This window comes from Strix aluco, chromosome 5, assembly GCF_031877795.1.
Source record: "Strix aluco isolate bStrAlu1 chromosome 5, bStrAlu1.hap1, whole genome shotgun sequence".
In the NCBI taxonomy this organism is placed as follows: Eukaryota; Metazoa; Chordata; class Aves; order Strigiformes; family Strigidae; genus Strix; species Strix aluco.
Window position 1 is genome coordinate 30,004,711 of NC_133935.1, and position 26,267 is coordinate 30,030,977.

At 41.1% G+C, this 26,267-nt stretch overlaps 1 protein-coding gene across 5 annotated transcripts; it reads right to left on the reverse strand.

Moving 5' to 3' along the window:
* Nucleotides 1-1,023: 1,023 nt before the first annotated feature.
* IFT27 (intraflagellar transport 27) lies at nt 1,024-14,766 on the reverse strand. Of its 5 annotated transcripts, none has more exons than XR_012623523.1 (8): nt 14,631-14,766; nt 11,182-11,261; nt 10,082-10,141; nt 9,349-9,408; nt 8,283-8,400; nt 7,868-7,977; nt 7,455-7,658; nt 1,024-2,977 (listed from the first exon to the last, which is right to left on the reverse strand). XR_012623523.1 is itself a non-coding variant. In XM_074826548.1 (7 exons), exons 1-7 carry the CDS (start codon nt 14,662-14,664, stop codon nt 7,560-7,562), a joined length of 558 nt encoding a protein of 185 aa, XP_074682649.1. In that variant the 5' UTR covers nt 14,665-14,766; the 3' UTR covers nt 3,842-7,559. The 5 variants fall into 5 exon arrangements, 2 of the variants coding, with proteins under 2 accessions (XP_074682649.1, XP_074682648.1); XR_012623522.1 differs by lacking the exon at nt 1,024-2,977 and adding an exon at nt 3,842-7,254; XR_012623521.1 differs by lacking the exon at nt 1,024-2,977 and adding an exon at nt 3,842-6,936 and having other exon boundaries at nt 7,043-7,658.
* Nucleotides 14,767-26,267: the final 11,501 nt, after the last annotated feature.

The following is a 26,267-nucleotide window of genomic DNA, read 5'->3' on the forward strand; positions in this document are numbered from 1 at the left end:
CCAGTCCAGTTTTGTGCCAGAACTAGCCAGCTGAACAAGGCACAAGCTCTACCCTAGTACCAGATGGAGAGGAGAGGGGTAGGAGAGGGTGGTAGTGGATAGAAAGACTAGTGGTTTTTTTCTGACAGCAGCTTATAATCCCAGAAAGAAAAGTACATGGGGGGATCTAAGCAGTCTTAAGGTAATGGGGAGGGCTGTTAGCATGGGAGGCGTAGCAGAATTGTGGGCATGTATAATTACAACACCTCCATGTGCAGAAACAGATGGGAGGAAAAAGGCAAGAGGCACAGACAGTGTAGAGGAATCAGATATCAAAATAGTTGTGGACCGAGACGGCATCCAGTGATCACTTCTGTCTCGGTGAAGAGGGAAAGCCACCCTACTGGCAGTCTTAGCTGGGAGGGCCATCAAGAGCAATGACTTAGTCCACTTAAGGGAAACATCCCCAGGTCTCAATAGGCACAGATACTAGATGACAGAGTCTGCATTACTCTGCCTTTGCTCATACCAGAACTGTCCTCCTGCCCTTACCCAGTTTCATGACGTTGTTCAAGAATGCTCCTTTACCTCCTCCACCACCTCCCCAGACATCTGCATCCAGAGACTTGCAGCATCCTTTTCTCTGCATTTACCTCAGTTACAAGAAACCCACACTTTTTACCCACTTCCAAACACACCAGCTTTCCTTCCCTATCTAACATTCTCATTCATTGCAGCCTGATCTCTGACAACAGCACTGGAAAGCATTATCTTAACCCTGTAAGACATCTTTCCTAGAGACTTTGTTCTGCTGTCCTTATAAGCTGATTTTACGCCTGATGCTTCAACTGCAACCTGAATTCCAAAACTTCCAGTTTCAGTCCACAAACTGAAGCCACCCAACACCACAAAAACAAAGTCCTAGAAATAGCACACAGTGCCATGCACAACTGTTAGACTAAGAGAAAGTGACGCTTCACAGGAATCAAAATAAATTAGCAAAAGCACAGAAAGGAAGCCAACACAGAAAAGAGATTCTTCCCATGCAGAGCTGAAGGCGTTTTTTATTGTAGATAATTTTATTCATGAACAGAGTGATTTCTATCTGCTTTACATTGATCTCACACACATTGCATTTTTCTATTTTTTGAGGTTAAATATTGATAGTCTGGGGAGGTCTTCCACTATATGAACTGATCAAAAAGTTTCTGTAGTGAGATGTCAGTGCTCAAGTTGTAGTGGGCACTTCTGCTTGGTCAGGTGAGCAGATGAACATAATGCATTCAGGATGCTGTAGCACAATTAGGCATAAGTTTGTGTGTTATCCCCCCCGCCCCCTCCCCCAAAAAAAAAAAAAAAAAAAAGGGAAAAAAGGGTTTAAGCAAATAGATCACCTCACTTTCTGGCAAAAGAAAATAGAGGTAGTGTTGGAACTAATTTATGTTTTAAATGATACAAAGATGTGTGGGTAACAATTGTAGGCGTCTATTTCCCTCCACTCAGAAATCCCCTCAGAAGAACTGCACTCAATTTGAATTTCCAACATCTCTTCACACTCTTCCACCCTGATAGTCTGATAGTGTCCTTAGTTTATCTACTCTTTTTTTCTGGTCTCACCTGGATATGCTGACTCCAGCCACTGCTCCTTACAGCATCACAGCTTGTTGTTCTTATCTCCCCACACTACTCCTAGGCTTATCATTCTGGATTCTCGCTATTGTCTTATCAAATCCCAGAGTCAACCTTGTCATGCAAGCTTTAATGCATCCTGTCTTGTTCTAAGGCAGGCCCTACATCTTGAACCTAAACTGATGGCTACCACAGACCTTACTCATCACGGCTCTGAATTCCACAAACTGACCTCGGTCCCAAGATCTTCGCCCTGAAAACCTCTGTTCAGTTATTTATTCTTACCACCTGCCCTCCCACCTGCAGTGTCATCCAGCTCTACCCTGTATCCTCATTTTCCCTCAATGGCTCATGCAAAAATTATTTTTCCTCCCACTTTATTTCCATACATCATTCTACAAGCCAGGAAAAGTCTTACGTCTTTCCACCCCTAATTCCCCACCTCCCATTCTGCCTCAGCAAATCCTTTGGGCTCTTCAAGAAGGAATATAAACCCCACTCTTTCCTACATATTCCTATTCCCCTACTGCTCCTGCATTTCCCCTGTTTGGGACACAGCAGCTGATCAGTTCTGCCTATATACCTATTCTGCCCACAGTCCTTAACTCAAAGTCCTCATAAGGTTTATTTTTCCAGTACTTGTGCAAAAAGATTACAGGCTCCACATTTCTCCAACTGATGCATATCTGGCTGGAGGGACACTCATCAAACTGACCCCATCCCTGACCCCAGCTTGACATGTAGGGTCTGTCATATTTCCCTTTTAAACATTGCCAGATTTGGATTTGATCTCAGAGACCAGGAAAGAGAGCAATTCTAGGCTTCTCTTGACAAACAGCTCTAGGGGAGGAAATATGTGAAGCTGTGACAGAAGAATGAGAGAAAGACCCCCAAGGAGTGAAAAAAAACCAACCAAACAAAACTCCAAGTCAGAATGAGAACAGCCAGTGTCTGTGAAAGTTACACTGCAGCAAGCTCTGAAGAGCCAAGATGAGGCTGCCAGGACTCAGCTGGGGGTCTCCTGCCAAGAAATTACACTCTAGACTGAGCAACATCCCCATCTCTCAGGTGACTTCAACAGGGAGTCACAAAAGCTAGAGAGCCCTGAAAAGACTCGATATTGAGTAGCTCTTTTCTTTCTCCCTCTGCCAAGCATTGTTGTTCCGGGTCAACAGAGCCAAGGGCAAAGAAGACATTGTTCTCAAGGCAAGATGACAGCAGGAGGAGGAAATAGGATGCGAGAAGCTGAGATGATGTGCCCTTAGGCTAAGAGAGACGTTTGCAGGGGACAACATGCTCCTGCTCAGACTCCACCTCTGCTGCAAAAGGTCATAGAAGTCCCTTAGCCCCAGCTTCCGTGAAGTACCATCTGCAAGACAGAAAAATTACTTGCTAAGAACAAGCAGAGGTGGATATTCTCCATCAAGAAGTAGATATGAGATAGGAAAAGAAGGACTGAGAACGCATGGGGAGAGAGGGGTCCCATCACGCAGGTGTCAAGAACAGGAATGTCTTCCTGCTACTAGCAGACAATCTGCCATCATACTGCTGGCTTTATACAGGCAGATGAGACAAGAACTGCAAGCAGTTGCCACCTGAACATCATAGATACAGTAATTATTAAAAGCAGAGCACAGTCTTGAGCAGGGTATGGATACCCATGAATCTGTGTAAGCACCGGTAGAAAGCAGTTGCTGCATACAGAACAGAAATGCAGTGTTTTTCCTGCTGTCAGCACCTGCGTCAGGATCCTGGTTTCTCTTGAGATACAGCTCTTAATTGGGATAGATTGTACATTTTCTGCTGTAGCCCAGCCCAGCTCCCAGTTTAATTGCTAGTTTATGACTTAGCCTGTTTTGTGCTTTCCACGCTACTTCTTTCCCCATTTAATCTAATAGAATTATAGAAAGTATTGCTGGGAGGACCTCAGGAGGCCACACAGTTTATCCTTCTGCCCCAAGGCAGTATTTCATTTTCAACAACATCATGTGTCTTTTGCTATCAGGTCAGATCGGTCCAAGATGTATAGTGCGTAAAGAAATGAAGCTTACCCAGGGGAGTCAATTGGCATAAAAGACTAAATCCAGGCCTTTAAGTCACTGAAGTTATATCAGAAATAACCCTGGTCCAAATCGTGTCATTTATCAGATCAGTTTTCTGAAAGATGTCCTTTCTTAAGTCTTAAGTCTCTAAAATGAACAAATCTCTAGAAGAAACTGTTCTGACAGCACCATTTCAGTATATTTAATGCTTTATTATGAACAGCAGTGACCATTCCAGTGTTAAGATTGAACAGATCTTATCACAGTATGATCAGCTTTGAAACTCCTATTAACTCCCACAATAAAATCTGATCTTTCTGCATTTCACTCCACAGTAGAATGTCTGGCAAGACAAAACAAAACCATTAAAACACCTTTAATATGACAACTTTACACAAATGAATTTCCAGTAAAATTTTGAAATGTCAATCAGCTTCTTAAGGTTCTTTTTTCCAAGACAATTTGACTAAAAATTCCACTCTTGTTTTCTTTCGTCTATTAATCTCTCTAAGAAGAAATGTCTTGCAGCCTTGGGAATAGATAATGCAGAAATTAGAAGGATAAAAAAAAAAAATCAGCTGGTGATGTATCAAGCTAAGTAAAGCAGGGCACAAGTATAACAGGGATTCTGTGCAGCAGAACCATGAGGACCAAAGGAAAGGTAAGGAGGGTCTCCAAGGAAGAAAGAATGTCTTTGTCTAATCAAACAAGCGAGCAGGAAAAAGAAAGACTATGGATCTCTTAAAAATGGTTAAAGGCCTGTTTGTTTCCTCCCCCTTCTTTTGAAATTTCAGTTTTGGTTGAGCTGGGTCTCTTCGGGGTTGTAAACACCCATGCTGAGCACCTGCAGCATTGCACAGCTGGACAAAGTACAGGAACTGTAAGAAGCTCCTGGTCAAGCTTCCTGGTCAGCAGACAGGCTTTCTGCCTTCCTCCCATTGTTCTCCACAGCATTTGTAATTCAGAGTGATGCTAAGGCTATAGGCAGCAAACATGCATCCTCACCCTACACGTGTGACTGCAAGTTAACTGAACACAGTAAGAGAAACTTAATAATGTCTTCAGACTCTTACTCATCCTGCTTGTCCAGCTCACCTACTCACTACCCTAAACTCCTTCACACAGACATAAAACTATTTTTCACAGCCTTCCCATATCTGACTCCCATGTTCTCTACCCACTCTTCACTACTAGCCACTACAACCAACGTCACAAATAAGCTAGGAAAATAGCAACAAGCATCACCTGCATCATGCTGGTATTATATAGCACATTAGCCAGGAAGGACAATATATTATGCTTTTAAAATGCACTCGGAAGGACAGAGATGGTTATTGTCAAACATACCATTTTGAAGGACATTAAATTGTGTCTACATTAGTGCTTGAAATAGTCCTGTAAAAAGCAAGTTGGGCAACATGCTTTAGATACAATCTCTTTTCTAATTCTAGGCATGGCCTGTGGAAAGAGGGAAAGGGGCAGTGGGTGAATCCCTACTGCTAGCTAATTAGATCATACATTTCCTCTCTCAGGCAATATATCTTTCCCTGCATGGGATGCATTTTTCTTCACTAACCTCTCAAAAGCAACTTCCCTATAAATCACAAATCACCACTGCAAGCATTCCCTTAATGAGATCCTCTAGCTTTTACATCCATTTAATAAAACAGCATTCACCAATCTTCATCTTACTGGTATGTTTAGACTGTTTATTTGAAGTTATGGGAGGTCCTTCTGGTGCAGAGAGATTGAACTCCCTGGTTAAAGATTGCATAGGATTCATTTTATCACCCATTCCCAAGGTGTTCATGCCCCCCTATATACCACATCACAGGTGGCATACACACCTGGCATGCTATTTTCAGTATGAAAAAATATCTGTCTTGTGTTGTAATCACATCATCAATAGAACCAGGGGAAATGAGCTACCAAATCAAAACAAACCTTCGTTAGTTCTTTAACTAGACCAGCACAGCATCCAAAATAACTTTATTCATAATAGTCAGAGGTACTGAGCACCTGCAGGCAAGACTCTACTCAGCTGATGTAAATCAACAGAAACTCTCCAGGATTAACAAGACAACCCATGTAAGATGCAAATGCCAGTAATGCTAATCCAATTCAAAAAAGAGTAAGCCTTCTAGTTACTCTAAGCCCATGGAGGAGTCCTCCTTTCTTTGGAGGAAGCAAGAGCTTTCTCAGCTGGTTCTGTCACTTTTTGAGGTGGCTTCCAGCAAAAGAACCTATTCATTTTCTTTTCTTGCGGGCTGAGCTCCTACTTAACCTCTTTAGCTGGTATTCATGCTCCCTAGCTAATTCTCAGCATCAACACACAGTCGCCAGTGAAATGAGCCCAGTTACTTCTCCAGATTCTTTAAGTGCTTCATAAACTCTGCTACAACATCTGCAGCCATATTTCTTATGTTCAATCCAATGTACTTTTCCCAGCACTGGGCATAAAAATGGTTATAAAATGCACATACAGAAGTCTTGAAACACAGATTCCTGAAAAGCCTGCCTGAAAAAATCACTCAGTGCTTACTCTCCACAAAATTCAGCTTCCCTTGCCCAGGGGAGGCTAACATAATCTGAGAGAAGAGAAAGGTTACAGTTTTGAACTTCTCAGTGTTAGGCTCAGTTACAAGGCAGTACCTTACCACAGATACTTGCACTTACCACGTTAGCAAATAGACTCTTACACACGCAACATCAGTACTCCACACAAAAGAGCAGTTCTCTCTAGGCTTTTAACCTTTCTGATACAAAACTTCTAGCCAGACATGGCTGAGTCAGAGTAACTTAGCCAGGCTGTCTTTCATTTCCTTAGTCCTGTTTCCACTAGCAACATCAGAATCAGGGTCTTTAATCCGAAATTCAAGGACAAGCAGGGAAAGTTTAACAACAAAGAGGACTCTGATTCTAGTAAGGGATTGAGAACTGAACCTAATAAGAACATGCTATTGCCAAGTTCAGCTGACAAAAAGAAAAATGACACAAAACCACATAAGATGACAAAGACATGAAGAAGAAAAGATGATCTGTCTTAAACTCTGGACTCGTCTTCAGAATAAAAGAGGTATTCCTGCTATCTGACCCCATTTTGCAGATAAGCCAGTTTGGATGTGCCTGCAGGAAGTCCTGCTCGCTTCAAGAGAGGTAGCTTCTTGAGAAATCTTGTGACCTGGGACCAGCAGAGGGCACTGCGTTACCAACGACAGCGATACAGACGCAACACAGTTCCTATCGGGCAGTGAAAGCGAGCCACGTTGAAGAAAAGAACCAGATTCTAGAAGTCAGAAACACATATTAGTCATCAGCATATCAGTCCTACAACTGATAAGGGTAACACTGTTAAAACAGGCCTCAAACTCTGGGCACTCCTGGAAACACACCTAAATCCAGCTTGGTCCTCACACATCTGTCTCCATGTGTTGATTTTAGGGCACAGGCCTCCTACTGAAAATGCTTTTCAAGCTGCAGGGCCAAATCAGTCCTGCCCTGCAACATATGTATCAAGGTTGGGTTGCTTATGTTGAAAAACATCCTGTCAGTTTCCTCTCTCCTTCTCCAAACCTCTATATCCTCGCTTGTAGCAGCAGGAAGTCTGTTCAGACAAGAGACAAGACAGTATCAAGCAGAGCTGGCAATTTCCATTCTGCCCTCGCCTTTTACTCCCTGCCTCCTCCAACCTAGCAGACTTGCAGTGAGCAGAGAACCAAGTTAGAGGACATGAAAGGAATGCTGAGGCAGCAACTTTGGAAAAGTGTCTTTCCACTTGCTTATTTCTAGTTTATTTTGAATTACCAGAAGATGACCATGAAGAAGCAAATAGCTCATCTTTTTTCTTCTCTCTGTATTCCATCCTGCAGGATTCTGGGCACTGGAAATAAGTCATGCCAGTCATGGCCCTCAAGCTAGTGAGTGAAAAGTTTCCACTTTCTCTTTGTACAGTTGGTGGAATGACTTTGCCAGGATGTGGAAAGGGGCCTCAAAATTTTTCATCTCCTTCTGTAAAGAAATAAGAAAGTTGTGAATGAGATGGAATAAGCATTTGACTATTTCTGCCCTAACTACTTCACAGAAGACATTAAAACTGAGGGTGAGTTAGATGACAAACAAGTGGAAGAGAGAGCCCCCAATTATCTTTCTTGACCTGAAAGGGAAGATAAGTTTACAAACATCCACTTCCACAGATGGTAAAAGGAGCAGATACTCACCACTGACATCTCACAGTATTCCAGGCCATGTTTCTCAGCCCACTCCTGTGCTTGTTTCTGCTCCACAACTCGACGGCCAATCAGGTCTGTTTTATTCCCCACTAAGACACCTACAGAAAAAAACATGAAACAAAGGAAAAACAACAAACCAGAAATGCTGACTTGTTAGCAATAAATACTAGAACATTTGTAGCTGAAAAAGTTGGAGGTGTGGAGAACAGTCTCCAACTACCTAGAAAAGGCTCCACAAAGGAAACATACTGATGCTTTATCTGCTTTGTGATAAAAGCAAATGAGTTGGAGGAAGCCATGCCTGTCTCTGGCTTAAAATAAATGCTCTATGCCACATCTCAGCAGGAACAACTGCTGTCGTACAAGAGGGGAGCAGATAACAAGAATCTTACCCATTTCTTACCTGGGATGTGCACTCCAACTGCTTGAGCCCTCAGCTTCTCCAACCACTTGGCACAGTTGTTGAAAGATTGCTCATTAGTGACATCATACACAAGGCACAGGACGTTGGGTTGTTCCCACTGCACAGCAAGAAAGGAACATTGTCAGCTCTAATGAAACTGATGTGGTCAACAGCCAGTCTGTAAACACGGCAAACACAGATGCTAAGACAAAAATAAAAAGCCTAACATACAGGAATCCTATGCCCTGGCTGAGGTTTCACATTTCAGCTGAGCTGACTAAATGGATAGCTGGCACTGGGAGAGGTGGTCTTGCTCTCTTTCCCTATTCCTGTCTGCACAGTCCTGCTCCTTTACTTGTATTGGCTCTGGCACTCATCTGATCCCTGGGGAAGCTGATTCTTCATGCTGAATCAGCACAAAATTAATCCTAGAGAAAAAAGTAGAAAGGTTTTCTTCCAGTTTGAGAAGCTGAGCCAGCTTCTAGAGGGGTCCCTTGCAAACCAGACCTAGTGCAAGGGCAAAAGTGGAATTGCCTCTTGTAGAGCAATGAACTTAGGTTTACTTAGCCATCTTATGAAACCTCACATCAGTTAACTGATCCTACATCTCAAAATAAGTTAACACAATGCAGAACTGTACAGGTAAGGACACAAATGTGTGAAGGAAAAAAAATCAAGGGCAATGTTATGCTCAAGGACAAGAATGAGTCCTGTTCGATCAAACACATCACTATAACACAAAAAATCCCCACTGTTGGAGTAGCAGCAAAATAGATGTTTTTCTAAGAAATAAAAATAACTTTAACCAACAGCACACAGCAATTCTCATTTAAACTTCCCTATTTCTTTTGTAAGAAAACTGAATGACTACCTGCATTACTTCCTCTGGAAAGTATTTCTTCTAACACTTTTATAAGTTTTAGAGAGGTAGAACAGGATGCATTGGCAACTAAGGTAATTGCTCCCATTTACACTAAAGACAAAGTTTGCTACATCTGCCAGACTGGGAAGTTCAGATCTTCAAAGCAAAAGCACTTCTTTGGAAGGACTGTTACATAAGACTTACCAGTTTCTCCAGCATTTCAGAAAATAGATCTTTTCCTGCCGAGTCAAAAATGAAGAATTCCTGAAAATGGAAGCAGAAAGAAGGCTCTTGCTAGGAAAAATGCAGTGTAGGGAAAGGTTTTGAAAGTAAATACTGGAACTTGTAACTTATGTATTTTGTTCAGTACAGCAGTGTCGTGTCCCTGAGGAACAAGTTCCCCCACTGAGAATACTCCAGTTCAGATAGTATGAAAAAGAAATAGCTATTTTTTATGTATAACCAACAAAAGGATTACCTCCAAGGCCCCAAGTCTGTTTTCCATCCCTACTGGAAACAGAATATGTGGAGAGGGACAGTAACCTGCACTATTTATACAAAATTATACATGTGGCCCACATTCCACTCCTGGGAGTATAGGGCATTAAGGAAAAATAGCAGGCAAGTTCCAGCTTCTGTAGTTCTAAGAAACATGAACTAAACCTGAGTGCCCTAAAGGACTGAACAGAATCCTAACAAAGCTGGCAACAGCTTTGGTTTAAGATGTCATGTTGAATACAAGTATGCAAAACTTATATTTTTGAAGATTAAACTAACCCTGGAGTATCAGCAATTGTACACGATCGGCCTCATTTCCTTAATGCAACTTAATGGCCTTATGAACATGCGGAGTGATCTTCCACCAGAATGACACTGAAGTGAGGTTTGAGCTCTGGATGCCTCTCTCCGACCCAATTTATGTCACAGAAAAACTCACCACACTATCACTTGTCTCTGGAACTGATACAGCCTTCACCAACAGTTCTATGCCCGTTGTCTGTCAAGAAATATCAGAAAAACAAGGATCAGAAGAGTTTTTAAGAGCCTGTCTGACTGCATACCACCATACATTGGATCAAGGCAATTCTTGTGAATCATTACAATCCCATCAAATGTAGATTGCTGGAAACTCCTCTTAGCTCTAGTAACATACTCCCACCTACATGTCAAAGTCAAGTAGATTTGCTCTGATGGGGGAAAAAGACAGAGAAGAACCAATGTCCAGAGATTTGCTTATATACAGCTGAACTGCAGGGCTACCTTCACTATCACACTGCTGCCCTAAAGCACGCCTTAGAACGTTTTGCACCAGCCACGTGATCAGCTAACATATGGAACTGAGGTTATTTGTGCCTCTTCCACCTTTTATCTCATTCTGCTTCATAGCTTGTTTGTTCTATTTCTATCCTTAACTTCTGGTTTCCATCTTTATTTCAATGAATAAACATATTTTAGGGTTTTTTTCTCCACACTCATATTTTCCTTTTTTTACTTTACTTATATTTACTTTTATTTTTATCCTGCTTCTGATTAGTCATCACCATTGATTCTCACACTGAAAGGCTGCAAACTGTATCCTCTTCATCTGGGAACAGTTTCTGTAGATTATAATTATCTTGGGGCTACGCAGCACATCTTCATGTTTGCATAGTGATAAGCGCACTGTCCACATGCACATTTAATAGTTGGAATTAAAAGCTTTCTCCTTTAGCAATGCCTTTTCACAGAGCACTCCCTAAAGGGGGAAGCTCCCTAACACTGCAAAAGCTTGTGAAAACATTGGTTCAGTAGGAAAATTACAAAATGAATGAAATTACTCTGCAATAAGTTTCAAAACCAGCACCCACATAAAGACTTACAGAGCATTAAATGGTTTCTCTTCATAATCTAGGGTGTAAGAGAAAGAAAATCCTATGAGACCCCACCTTGAATGCCTCAACTTAAAATCACATTGTTTATTTTGTTCTAGACTGTCTTAGTTTTCTCATGCAACTTATCAAAATGTTGGATAGCAGTTTGAGCCTGTTGTACGCTTACCAGTGTGTAGTTCTTCTGAAAATGAGCCCCATCATTGCGGAACATCTGGGCTAAAGCACTCTTCCCCACAGTTGGATCTCCTGAAAAAACGAAAACGTAAAAGATTTTTGTTTCATCTTAGAGATTCCTATTTTCCCTCAGTTCTGTTACTATCCTATGTCATAAGAGCTTGGATGGTGTAACTTGGAATACAGACAAGATAACTGTCCCAAGAAGCACAAAACAATCTAAAAGGTAATATCCACATGAGGAAATGAATATTGCCATTATGCATACTGGTGCTGACATCCGATTTCTGCTTTAGTAAAGGCCCCCTGGATCAGGGTGGAACTGCTGTTTGTTCTAAAATTCATGTCTACCCTACAGCCTTTACCTAAGAACTAAAATGTCCCAGCTATGTTATCATGTAGAGAAAAACACAGTGTGATAAGGGAGCCTGGGCTGCACAGAAGAGGGCTATTTCCTCTCCTCAGATTACCCACTTCCCCAGATTCAAATCCTTGTTATATACTGAGTTTAGGGAAGAGACAGGTCATTTATATACTACAAAGCTGCTTAAGCTGGTAACATTCCTCGATGAACTCTTCTTGCTGACCCTGCTAAGAGAGCAACTCTTGCTGACTCAATGCTGCTGGTGGCTCATTAGTTGCATCCTGGACATAACAGAAGCAAATGTCACTTGGCTGGAGAGAAAGAGCCTGCTGATTCATCCCTATATGGAAGGAAAACCAAGAGGCTTTAGCTTTTGCTCTTCTAGAGCCAAGGCTTTCTGGTATGGCTTGCACAACACTTTGGGCAAACCTGGCAGCTGTCTGCTATGGCCTGCTGTTACAGTACTCCATAAGATCCAAAGCAATGGCAGAGAACTGCAGAATTCGCATATGCCCATATTACTTCATGAAAATTATCATAATCCTTGAAAAAGAAAGACTTAACTTCATGTTCCTAAAGGGCTTATCCTCTCTTCACATACTGTCTCGCTAGCCTGGATAGTTCAAAGGACAGGAACCAGGAATGAAATACCTCAGTGGTTCCAGCTTTACCCTTAAAGGAACACTCAGGACAGCCAAGACTGGAATAAAAGTCTTTTACATTATGTTGTTAATAAATAAACCCAGAAAGGGGTATATTTTGACATTACTACAGCTTCCTAGATGGTGTTTTGAAGGAAATTGATAAAGCTATCTGCTCACATAATATTATATAGGAGGAAGGGTGTTTTGGATAGTGACAATTGCTCCTAGATACTTTAACTGAATGCAGTTCTTGTTAAAACATTTTTAGCATGCTTGCTTACTTTGAGCTGAGTTGGGCTCATAATATTTAGACAGGAAAATCTGGTAAGTCAGCATGTTTGTTCCCTGATCAGTTCAAGCTTGTGCTGAAGACAACACTCTGTTCTGAGTGGAAGCTATTCTGTACTTCAATAGACAATTAGATCTGCCTTTGTAAAATGAGATAGAGAAGCATACATTGCTCCAACTGCGCAGGCATCATCCAGTGCAAATTCTTAACTAATGTGTTGCCTTTCTTCAATTTGACAGCCCCAGTTGTTCCTTCCCTCTTATTCTTCTTTGACATCCTCTTAGCCCGTTACATCACTAGAGTTTCTCAAAATAAGTTTTCTTGCCCTTTTCATTTAGTTTGGTCTCATCTGCCAGCACTGCATCCCACAGTATTTATTCCATCCGTATTTCTGTTATTCTGCCAGAATCTGCAGTGTGTCTCTAAAATGTCTGCTACTGCCAACTGTCTTTCTACAATGGAAACCTTTTCATAGTGACTCCATAGTAAGCTCAAACAACAATATCTTTTACTGCATGTCTGTAAATTACCCTTGAGATAACACAGGAATCGCTTTCTATTGTCAAGTTCATAGTCTCTCCTTCGCTAATAAGAGCTCTTTTCCCTGTTGTTCTCTTTGACCTTAGTGCAGCTCCCAATACTGTGAACCACTCTATTCTTCATAACCATTTCCTTAGGTACACAAGAGTTCCTTGTTCCATCTCTGGTTTTGCTTCTACCTATGTAATTGCATTTTCTCATTCCCTTTACGTTATCGTGGTTACTCATCTCTTACATCTCTTTCACTATATTGGTCTCTTCTGCAAGACAGAAGTTACTTTGCCTGGTCTGCTTCATTAATTTATTATTTTTAATAATACATGGATATTATTGTAGTATTTAGGAGAATGATATATGGGACAGGACCTTCCTGTTTTTTGTGCTGTGAACAGAATTGCAAAGGCAGCTCCAGACCCAATTAGGATTAAAGCACATAACTAGGTCATCCAAAGAAAACCTATATGAATTAAAAATGGTCATGGAATTGGCCTTTGGTAACACTGAACAACAAAACTTGAATGACTATGTATTGGGATCTGAAAACTTCCAAATTGGAAATGATGTGCAAGTTTCAAATCTAGAAGACAGGCAAGATACTCATGCTGTCCACAGTAACGATCAACAGAGGCACAAGGGAGATTAATTCTTTTGCATTTGACAAAGATCACACCTGGCTTTGTGTGAGTTGATGGTTAGCTGCTTCTGAGGTTTAAAAAAAAGGCAAATATTTTATTTTGAATGAAAGAAAAAAAGTTTGGAGCAAAGAGTTAAACCTGGGTGTTGTCTGCACACAAAAGTTTTATGGATTTGTGCTTCTGGCTGAGGCTGCACAAAGCTTCAATGTACAGCACAGGAAAAAAGTTTTCTTCCTGCAGTGTTCACTGTCAGCTGTACTTACTTTTAGCACCTCCATAATCCATCCTGACTAAATAGACTGGTGTCTTCACTTTTTTCAGGTTAACCTCTAATTTGCTTGGGGAAAAAGATGCCTCTGAAGTGCACATGCTTTGTCCTGTTCTTTGCTAAGGCTCTACCTTTCCATCACACTCTCACAATCATCACAATTTCTGACATGAATTTTCCCTCCAGCACAAAGGGGCCTCCTGTATGAGGCAGGACTTGGCTAGCTACCTTGCTCCTTTGACACTTTCGCCATTCTCAGCCCACGTTTCCACACTGTAGAAATCCTTCCTTCCTTCCTTCCTTCCTTCCTTCCTTCCTTCCTTCCTTCCTTCCTTCCTTCCTTCCTTCCTTCCTTCCTGTCCTGTCCTGTCCTGTCCTTGCATTTCAGCTGGTCCGGCTATGCTTCACACCCTCCCTGAACACAGCTCTTGATTCTCTGCGTGGCGTGGGAGGGACAGGACACGGGGTAGATGAGGTCCCCACCTCTCTCCTGTCGCCTCTCTCCCCACCTCTTCTCCATCTGGGCGACCCCTCGACAAGGGTCTGAGGGCAGCCAGGCCACCACCCGCCCGGGGCTCCCCCCTCCTGAGGGGGCCCGGGCGTCCCAGCGCCGCCCCGCTGCGGGTCTCGCTCCACCCTACGGGGCCGCTCCAGGCCCCGACAGCCAGCGGGGCGGATGGCACCGGACGGGCCGGACTCACCTGCCAGGACGCACGTGGCAGCGAGCTTCACCATGGCCGCAGCCCGGGAAGGCGGTGGCGGGCCGGGAGGGCAGCGGCTGCCGCCACCGCGCTCTGCCGCGGCCCTAGCAACACAGCGGCCCTAGCAACCGAGCGCCCCACCTCCTTGGGGCGGGGACCGCCCGCCCAGCTCGGTTGGCTGCGAGCCCTGCTTATCAGTGCTATCCCGAGTTCTTACTGGTTCTCTTGCCTTTTCCCGCCCACCAACCGTCCTGTCATTCAAACCCGACCTCCCGCCCCTTCTGGTAGCTAAGGCGGGGCAGCGCGCTCAGCGGATGGCGCCGAGGTGTTGTGGGGGCCACGGAGTAGCTTCAGCCCAGCAACTAGGTACGTAATCAGGAGCCGGGTTGTCATTGGGTAGAACACAGGGGACCGTACCACGGAGCCGAAATTGACCCACTGGGAACAGGGCAGAAAATAATAAAGTTATGGGCAAAGAGCTATGCCATCGGGGCGCGGCAGCACCAGGAAGGGACAAGACAAGTGAGAGTGAGGGAGAGAAGCCTCCATTTCCCGCCTACGACCCCACGGAATGGGATCTCCCGCGCAGAAGCGCCCTCCCTCTCACGCCTGGCTGGTGCCTTCTTACGCATGCGCGCAAGCGGACGCTCTTCTTTCTCCCCCCTCCCCAGCCCCGTGTGCCTCCTGTCCCGTGGGACGGGAACGCGCTATTCCCCTCCGCCGCCCCGCACGGATGCCTCTGCGCGGGCGCGGACGGTAAATGGCGGCGGTCCCCCTCGCGGGTTCTGGGCCATGAGCGGCGGGCGGGTGCCCGTCATGAATGCTGGGAGAGGGGCCCGGCCGCGGGGCCCACACAGCCAGAGGGCAGGGGGCTGTGTCCTGTCACCGCCTGCGGGAGTCCCCTGATTCGGGTCACTTTTCCCTCAGGGCTTAGAGGTAGAGTCAAATCGGAGCGGGAGTTGGAGCTGCACCCCACTTTGTTCTTTGCTGTGGCTGCTTATAAGTCAGCCAGAAATCTCCTGAATTTCACAGTGTCGGTTGGGTCAGCATGTTTAAAATAGCCAGTTTACAAGGCCCGTTTGTCCAGTGTGGAAGTTGAGCAACATTTCTTCTCAACCTGGGTCAGAATTTTATCTGTTACCCTTCAGTTCATACCATTTCTTGCTTTTGGCTATGTTACTGATCTTCCAGAGCGACTTCTCGCTCACCAATTTCTTAGTATCTCAGCATTTAGTTCATTTTTTTATTTTCTTTGTTATTTTTGTAGTCTTTGACACTCTAGTAGGTTGCTTCCATTAATTATTTTTCTTCTTTTAAAAATATTTTTACTAAGATCTCCCTTGACTATTGAACTATTTCTATGCCCTATTCTTAATCTTTAAACTGATTTTCTGTCTTCCTTAAGCAGTCCAAGTCAAACTTACTGGGTTTGGGTTAGAGTTGAAAAAGCTGACTCTGAAGCTTCCTGGCTTTTCCCCTCCTTCCAATCTCCTTGAAAGATCTTACGCTGTTAGAAAGCATATCATTAATAACAAGCAATACTTTTTCAGGGTATAAACTTTGCTTGGCTACACTTTAGATTTTTTTACTGTGGAGCGCAGAATCTGCTTATTATGAAAAGCAGTAAGTAAGCTTGAGAAGAAGAGAATCATAGAATCGTTTAGGTTGGTAAAGACCTTTAAGATCATTGAGTCCAACCATAAACCTAGCACTGCCAAGTCCACCACTAAACCAAGTCCCTAAGTTCCACATCTACACATCTTTTAAATACCTCCAGGGCTGGTGACTCAACCTCTTCCCCGGGGAGCCCGTTCCAATGTTTGACAACACTTTCGGTGAAGAAATTTTTCCTAATATCCAGTCTAAACCTCCCCTGGCTCAACTTGAAGCTATTTCCTCTTGTCTTATTGCTTGTTACTTGGGAGAAGAGACCAACACACTCCTTTCAGGTAGTTGTAGAAAGCGATAAGGTCTCCCCTGAGCCTCCTTTTCTCCAGGCTAAACAACCCCAGTTCCTTCAGCTGCACCTCATAGTACTCATGCTCTAGACCCTTTACCAGCTTTGTTCTCTTCAGTATTCATTGAACTATGATAATGCATATGTATTTGCGTTATAAGATTGCAAATTCCAAGAGTAAAGTTTGTTGAAAATAATTTTTTCCAAGTTTTATTTTAACCTCAAGGTAGTGCCTGCTTGGAAGGCAGCGTTTTTGGTCTTTTCTAGTATGAATGACCCGTTTTACATGTTTGTGACTACAAGACATATCTGCCAGACATCTAGCCAGGCAAGCAAATAACATAAAAATAAGAAGTACATACAGAAAAATCAAAGGAATCATATATACACATAAAAAAAAAAATGTTTCTGTGACAAAAATATGAAAGGGACTTCTCTAGCCTGAGTGGGCAGAGACTTTAATTGTAGATGATGACTATAGCAAAGTATAGTGCTGGAGTCACTACTAAGGGTTCTTTTAAAAAGGAAAAGAAAAATTAATCCCAGGTCTCATTATTGCTCTCACTGTTTTCTCTTCCATTCCTGAAGCCTCCATCACATAAAATAGGTGTGCAGTTATTGATGTTCTCCATCACTTATGTCTAAATAGCTTACCTCCTTTTTCTTTTCTGCCTTCTGCTCCATTCTCCAAGAAATTAATTTGTGTCTGTGTTGTTCCATTTCTGCAATCTTTGCATTATCCTTTGTTGTCTATTTGTAATATTGTCCCAGTTTACTGACAGGTCTGTATGCGAAGGCTTTGAGGCTCCATTATGATGTACTTGAGATTTATTGATCGTGGGTGTAATGTAGTAGTATCCATCAGCATTTACTGAGGTTGAAAACAACTCTAGTAGGGATCAGTGTAATAGAAAGCACAGATTATGTTGGAAGTGAGATTTTCATTGCTGTTGAAAAATTCTGCTTGGAATCTGGCTATCTCTTTTCTGTTTGCTGCTTTCTTATTAGCACCCTGGTCCTTCATCCCACGCCTTCATTTCCTACTTACCTCCACATGCACTTGCACATAGAGCTCTTAAGGGACTTGTGTCCTCTCTATTTCTGCTGTCCTTTTGCCCCACACGGTTTTTTTTCCCAATCTCAACCTTTTCCTCTGCCTGACTTCCCACAGCTAAAAGTTGTTCCCGTACTGGCAGTGACAGTGATAGATTAAGGATGGAATTACTTATCTACACCTTGTAATCCAAGCAGAATCACAGTCTGATGTTAGCAGTCCACAGAGGTTGCTGCTGAATAAATTGGAATACTGGTAGCTGTGCTCATTGAAGCCACTCTCATCTTGAGTATGTGAGAAAGAGAGGGAAAGAGAAACCCTGTGGATTCAAAAAAAAAACCAAACAACCAACCAACAACAGAGGATGATGTCCTTACCCTAGAGAAGTGTTTATTAGGTTAAATCCTGTATTTATGAGCTAAGGAGAAATAGCCACTCTTTTTATTCACCTGTTTCATTTCTTCCTCAAATAAAGCAAGATTCCCGTGAGTGGGAAGCGCTCTCTAATCTCTCTCCTTCTCTAATGTGAGCAGGATAAATTACCCTGACAGCCACAAGACCCTGAAATTTGAAGTCTTACTCCTTTAGGCAGTGGTCACAAAACAGCAGATAAACTGCACATGTCTATGTGTGGCTCGCATTTCATCGGACTACAGAAGGCAGCAGCAGTGGAACTGCAGCTCCAGTAGGAGTGACAAGGAATTTCGGAAGCAAGGTAATGCTTTACAATGAGGATTAAACCAACGTCATACAGTCTTCTAGACTGATATCTGGCTTGTGCTTCAGATTCTGTCTGGTACTGCAAACCCAATACAGCTGTGCAGATCACTTCATTGTCTCCCTCACAACATATACCTGTTAAAAAGTTATTTTTGTGAGGCAGAATTCACTAATTAATATTCCTAGGACTTGTTTTTATAGTTATTCACATATAGATGCAAACATTCTGGGTATGTTCAGACCTGTAACTTGAACGTGCTGCCTAATGAGCTACTGAGGAAGTAATGTAGCTTTGCTTGGAGTAAGCAATGCTTCTCAGGAGGGCATTAATGTTGAGGAAAGGAATTAGTAGATCTTTCTGTAAGAAATCTCTTAAATACCAAGTGTTCCATTCTTTAATGTTCTTTTTAAAATTTTATGTTACTTAAAGGAAACTCTGGCAAAACAATATCAGAAGTATCTTGCAAATGGATGAATATTCAGAGTTCATGCAGCTTTTTAAATCTGTATAGATTCTTACAGAATTGACTACGAGTGTTTACTGATATGTCTGGAGGGCTTTGAAAACTGCAAGAATGGATGTGTAAATTTTATTGTACATTTCCGTTCTTTACACTTTCCCCATGCAGTAGAATAAATAGAAACTTCATCTATTTTGAGGGCTACTTCATTTGGCATCCCCCAAAATTGCCTTTTATTTCTTTTCAGAGTGGGGCTATTAGCACAGAAGTAGGAATTTGGATGCTTTCTATATCACTGTTGATAATGTCATTATAGTTCCAGGTCTTCAGATTTTGCTGGTTTGTGGTAGGGACCGAGATGTGAATATGAAGGCTTTTTGGCTGAGGCTCGGTGCACTGAAATGTAAGATGATTATGAAATGGTTGAGTCAGCCAAAGGATTTGTTGGCAGTTACAACAGCACTTCTGACTGATCTGGAATATCTGTCATTTGTTTCTGATCTGCTACGTTAGGAAAGTGGAAGTTAGAAATGAATGGCAGTTGTGGCATCAATGAAAAGTGGTAAATTATTAGATGTAGGGTAAGTACCTCTACAAGGCTGTAAGCTTGGTTTGAATATGTTAATTATAACTGTTATGTCCTTTCTTCTGAGATTATGGAATGAGGGACAGATTTCTCAAGGATGTATTCAAATCCACAAGGATAAAGATAAGGAGAATTTTGGGGGAGTAATTATTCTGTAATAATTTCTGTCTGAAAAAATTCCAGACTGAATCTTTATTTGTTTGTTCTTGCACATGGAGGCTAGGGAAAATGCTGGGAACAAAACCTAAATCTTTATTTAGTTTTTGACAATATACCCCAAAGCATTTGATCAGGGGTCTGGAACTTCATACAGAAAGTCTTATTGTTGTATAGACCTCTCCATGGTGGAGTATCTGTGACAGACTGAGGACTTGCTACGGCCCTGTGTGTGGCCTGGACCTTTCTCAGCTGTGAGTACGCTATTATTGGAGCAATCGTTGTCATGCTCTTTTGCACAGAGTTGTGCATAGGGTGATTGGGTGCTGGTGAGTGAGCACTGAGTATGCTTCTGCATCATGGCGAAGGGGTTAATCTGCGGAATACATGACATCTTTAAATGAGCTACCCATAACTCCACCATGTCAGTCATTACGTGGTGATGATGACTATGATATCAGCTGGGAATCTCTTTCTGTATTTCTATGTGCTGTCTGCTTAGAAAACAGCTACTAGGTTTACGCTAATGCTATATCTTTTGTTAAAAACTCTAAGACTACATTCAAATCATGAGATTTATTAAAACATAAAATGTTATGTTTTGGATTATATTCTGTTTATGTTTTAGGGTTTGAATGTTCAAGGTTTTCTCTGCAGGCATGACAGCTAGAATTTTTTTTCCCTTGATGAAAACTGAGAGTCAGCCATCTCCAATCCTTCCTGCTCTGGATTTCCTTTTCCCCAAGTCCCAGACGCTGAATTTCTGTGTGGTTCACCCTCTGGCCCCTGTCTCAGAGCTCTCTGTCCAAGTAGTGTTGTTCTCTCCTACTTCAAAATGAAGGCTCCCCCTCCTGCATTCCCAGTAGCTGTTCACACCAACTACTTCCTTCCCATTTGCTGTGGAGCCTTGCTGGTCAAAGTCTTTGTGGCTTTCTTCCTATAGGCATAGGGCCTTGGTTCCTGCTTGTGATGAAATCTGAAACATCTGGGCTACACAGTGAATTTAGAACAATTCTGAATGAGAAGGATCCTGAGATTGTAAAAATAGGATGCACCCAGGAAAAAAAATTATGTGGGAGCCCTTCGTTGTTACGTGTTCTGTGTTTTGTATTCAACAGAGTAGATGAAATTTCAGGTTAATTTTGACCTATAAGGCCTTCAGTGAGAAATAATTTAAGTTCTATTGTATCAGTTACCTTCTTTTGGAGCATTCAAAATGAAGGTACATTTGAACACTGGGATCCTCAACAAGTCAGAAAAGATGTAGACTCATTAAATCTATGGACAAATGTCTTTTAAGACACCTCTGCTTTGCTAAGAAGGCTATCACATATGAATGAGAAAGTTAATACATGCAGAGAGGAACAGAGAAACACTGGCGCTAGTAATGAAAATTGTTACAGAACACAATTGGACACTGACTGCAGCAAAGTTAAAAGGAGACTTGCATTACAATGACATAAAATCTTTATTTTTTCCCCTAACCTCTGATTTCAGCTGTCTGACTAAGAGCAGGTGCTGGGGAGTAGCTCAATTTCAACAACCCATTGCAGCTGAAAGAGTAGATGCAATTGTGCTGTATCCAGCAAAACTGAAAATTACTTTAAGGGGGGGGAATGCAAATGTTTTAGTACAGAAAATCTTCATTCATCTGCAGAAGGAAGCATAAAATTAGCACAGCCACATAATTTTTATTCCTCTTTGTATTAAAGCAGTAATAAGTGCTTGATAATTTGCTATTATCTTTATATTTTAGTATCTTTCTAGTGATACTTTTTTTAAACTGCATTGCATTGTGAAAATACAGGAAGTGGAGTTTCTTAACAGTTAAAATGTTAGAATTAGAAAAATCCTTCCAGACAACATTTCTAAAACCTGAAAATGTCTCTGAACCGTTTTGCTTTTAAGCAACCGATGGACCTTACCTCCAGTAATCAATGATTTAAGCGTTAAGCTCTGATCCTGAGCCTCTTATGACCTGTCTAGAAGCTCTACTGGCCAAGTTGGGAGAGTTGCCCTGTTCTTACCACCTGAAGGCCTAAGTATCCATTTGTTAAAGCTGGTGTTGTGCTGCTGTAACACCAGTGAAACCAACTGTATTTTTGTATGTAAACCATTAATTGCTCAGATGAGCATCTCCTAGTATTAAAAAACTGTTGTTGCAATAAGAATTAGAAATTCTGATTCAGACACTGACAAGATCCTTTCCTTAGATCATCCTAGGTGGAAGACTGAATGAGTTTATGAAAAAAAAAGTCTTTTCTAACTGCATGTTCCATAGGCTTATTAAGTGCTTTCCAGTATTTTTATTTGTATCTTCTGATCCATTTATTGTTGTAGCTCATGCAGTCTATTTTTTCTGGTGGCTGGAGAAGGGACTCTGTATTTATATTAACTTCTGTCTTTAAAATTGTATCAACCTTTGTTAAGCTTTGTTACTTTATTAACCAGATGAGCGGTAACCAGAAATGTACTTCCTCCCTTGTGAAGTAATTATCCTACATTAGGAGATCCTACCACCTGGGAAAGTTTTGATGGTTGATCTCTCATGCACACAGCTAACCCCTTCCAGACACATTTGGCTTCACTCTCTCTTGTTTAGGAGAAACACTGTTAAATGTTGGAGCTCTGGAGAGTGTTGGCATTTCTAAAGGGTGTGTCTCTTTGGAAAAGATAATCTGCTAAAAGACCCTCTCAGAATGAAGGTGCAGCAGCTCAGGTTCAAGCACATGTTAGCTATGACAGCATCCAGGACCTAGAGGAGGTATTTTAATCACTGGCATGTGCTAAAGCCTGGGTGGTGGTAGAAAAAGAACGTCAGCACGCGCTTTAACCGCAGCTCAGTTTTGCTGTGTTAATGCATGCAATGCAATTTCTCTTTCCCTTGCAATTGATTTATAAATAAAATAATGTGTTCTCTATCGGCTGACCACTTAAATCTCAATTTGGGATTTTAGTCAAATGAAGTTCTTTTGTGCTTTATGCTCATTAATAAAAATGTTGTGGTCTAATTTGTGTCTTCAGTGAACCTTGTACAAATTCATAATCCTTGACGTTATTTTGTTGAGGCAGAACTTGTTGCAAGTATTATGCAATGCTGCAGTTTTTAATCCCATAAGAATATTAACTCTGTTTTGGACAGAATATTGGTAATGTTTAGATACTATAACACAGAGGCTTTGATAAAACTCTGTGTGTGTTGCTGGAAAGGAGAATGTAAACTGCATTTACAGTCTTCGAAAGTATTTAGAAACTAGGAAAAATTGTCCTTACTTCCCCCCCCAAAAGATGCAAAGTCAGAAAAGACAAAAGAAGCAAACAAGCAAGCTTTGCTTTAATGAAGTGAACGTGAAGTGTGGAAGTAATCATAGGACATGAGGCAGTGTTGAGGTCAGGACTGGTGGATACACTGTAAATATAAATCCTAGCTCAGCTTCTGCAAAGTGAACAGGTGTTATGGCCTCCAGTCCATTGATTCCCAAAATAAGACATGGAAAATTGCTGATCCATGAAAATCCATTAAGAGCTTGGCAGGACTCTTAAAGCATAAACAATTATGAATTTGTTGGTTAGGGGTTTGGTAATGGTAAAAGGTGATTGAATAAATTTATTAAGAGTTGGTGATGGTCTGTTGGTACAAAGCCTTTTTGTCAAATGTTAATGTAATTTGTCAGGAAATGATGGTTTATCTATGACTTCAGGATTTGTCTCTTCTTCCTTTTGAACTGTAGCTGAGAGCAAGCTGTATTCCCTAGCAATATACAATACCAATGTGAACAAATAGTGTCTTTTTTTGTATGTGTAAACATAATTTACATATCTTAAATCATCCAGTTGTGTCTCGTTACAAACCATTGGCTATGAATCTAAGGAAAGGATGTGTGCTCATTATTTAAAATTTTGTCTTCAATGTGATGGCTAGAGTTGGGGTTTTTTTCATAACTTCTACTGTATTACAATAGGGAAGAAAATTACAGAACACTTACTGTTCAGGACAAAGAAGAAGATGTAAGATGCCAATTAAGAAATTTAAGGTAAATGTTTCTTGGAGAAACTTAATTTTTCTCCTTTGCTTATGCCTGTGAAAACCATGTTCTTCATGAAATAGTACATTGTGGGGTAATGTGGCTTTTTTTGTATTTGTCAAGCCACACTCTGCTGAAAGTCTGATTAAATTTTGTAGCAAATTCTGCTTTCTTCAGTCTTTACAGTAGTTTCTGTGACAGTCTTAAAGACATTAAAATGAAAGCAATATGAAAATGAATAATCTAATATAATCTATGTATAATGTTTTATTTTATATTTTATTGTAACTTAAAATTTTGCATTTGGATGCATTTTGAACCATGACTAGATAACTTCCACCTAACAGGAAAATTCTGAGAATTTTTGTTAATTGGAAATGGAACAGTTCAAGATTTGGGGAAGGTTTGGAAGGAATTTGGGTGGGAAAAGTAAGAATCTAAGATAAACATTGAAGAGCCAGCAGTGAAAAAAAGTAATAGTTTGATGATGATTGATAAAACACTCATTTTATGTTTGGGCAGAGATTTATTTATATTACACAGATGTTTGAATTTTTTTTTTCTTCAGTAATAGAGGCATGAAATACTGAACTTTGAATTTACAATACAGTTAGGAAAAAAAGTGTTTTAAAACAGTTTGTATGAGAATTCTGAGTATACCAATTGCATATTTGAATAAACTGACCAAATGCATGTTTAGAATATCAGGTACTGCAACCATGAAAAGTAAAGATGGTATTTTGGAGGTCTCTCTACTCAGTGTAACTTTTTCAGTTTGAAAGTAAAGGATATTTCTTTTTGTCTTATCCATTACTATATAGCTGAAAAATTTCAGGCTAAATTAGGCACTCAGTGTTGCTTGTTCGGGAGTGATTAAAGGAATAATGTGAAGAAAGACTGATATAGGAACCACTGGGGTCTTCAGACTTTTATGCCAATAAAATATTCCCATGAATGTTTCTGTAACTTACTTTATTTCACATAATGTACTATAAATAATTTTTAGATTCATTAATGGCTGTGTTTATTTGCTATTTGTTCTATTGTGCTATTTTTTTTGTTAAAGCCATGGGTAAAATTTCAGCTTTCATGCCATCCAGTGAAGCATTAAAACATAAACCCTTGAAGGTTCAGAGAATAGAAAGAGACTATAAAGGGCTTTGTTTATATAACGATGTTTTTGTCGATTCTCTAATTGCACGGATCTTCATTCATGATACTTCAGTAGCTGGCTTCCTAATGTTTTTCTTGTAGCCCTGCATACTCTTGTAATTACGCCTTATGGCCACTTGAGGTCAGCAGCTGCCGAGAAAAATAAGTAAATAAACTCGCTGCATTGCAATCCGTTTTCATTCTCTTTATTTAGAATAGTTAAAAATCATTACATTCTTCAGATCCGTCTAGACATTGTGCAAAACCAAAGGATTTCTTATGAACGCACAGGAGCTTCAGCAAAAAGTCTTCCTTGTAAGTTACTACAGAGTGAAAATCTAGAATGGCTTTATCGAGTGTTTATTGGCTTCCCGAGTAGCATTGGGTAATCACTGTGGCAGAAATGGTATTCTGTACAATGCGGTGGTGAGAGGGTTTCAACCTTGTCTTTTTGTTTATACTAAATTAGGGATGAGTCTGGGTGGAATAAGGTATTATTGCTGCAGGGAGTAGTTTGGAATCCAGAAATGGCAAATATCCTTCTTTTTTATTGCAGTAGAAATCAGGTTTCTGTCAAGATGTGGGGAAGACATTGCCTAAAAGGATTCTCCCCCGCGGCCACACCCCCACACACCCCCTCCCGCCGCATGAGGTAAAAAGCATGAGCTTGGTGCCAAAGTTACTGAACAGGATTTGGGAGACAAATGTTTAGCTCTTGGCTCTGTCATAGGCTTACTGTTGGTTAGTCATTTCTTTAGCTTGAGTCTCAGTTTCCTATATGTAACTCAAAACAAGATATTCACTTCTCTGGTAAAGTTTTGGAAGAAATTATTTTTGATGGGATTTTTTAATATACTATTTTAACAGTGGGAGTGTCAACAGCAGCATCACACCTGAATCTTGGTGTCCCTTTTCCTGAAGTTCATGCTGTTGTTTCTTGTGAGTATTCCATTCTTCCTGTCCTAGATAGTTGTGTAACAATTGCTAGGAAATATATTCTGTGTTTCACAAGTGACCACTTTTTAATAGTTTATGAAGTTATCCAGACGCATGATTGACACCAACTGATATTCCTGTCGAAACTTTTACCCCAAAATCCCCCTGCACCAGGCAAATTTAACAAATGATACAGACAAGGATCAATTTTCTGATCACCAAAATGCAGCAGGGGAGATGTAGGTTAAATATTAGGAATTGTTTTTTAGCTATAACACTGATTAAATCAAAAGAACAAACTGCCAAATGAAGTTGGGTAATTGCCATCACTAGAGATTTTCCAGGCTATGAGTATGCATCCATTTAGCAAGGATGGCTTAAAATTAATGCAGTCAGTTTTGCCACAGTTTGGAACTTGGACTGGATGACTCATTATATGCATGTTTTATCCCAAATAATTTTTAAAATTTCTTCCCACCTTACCCTAGCTAGGGATAAAGCAGCAGGGATGTCAGCAAAAAAGAGTAAAATTTTCTCTCAGTGTGTGCCAAGCCTACAGGAAATAAGAAACAAGTTCTAGTGAGAGAGAA

Excerpts from the sequence above, each read along its gene's own strand:
- IFT27 (XM_074826547.1), bottom strand. The coding sequence starts at position 14,664 with ATGGTGAAGCTCGCTGCCACGTGCGTCCTGGCAG. Across the intron at positions 9,409-10,081 it reads CAGAGACAAGTGATAGTGTG|GAATTCTTCATTTTTGACTC; the intron begins GTGAGTTTTTCT and ends TTCCATTTTCAG. Across the intron at positions 7,659-7,867 it reads AATACTGTGAGATGTCAGTG|AAGGAGATGAAAAATTTTGA; the intron begins GTGAGTATCTGC and ends ATTTCTTTACAG.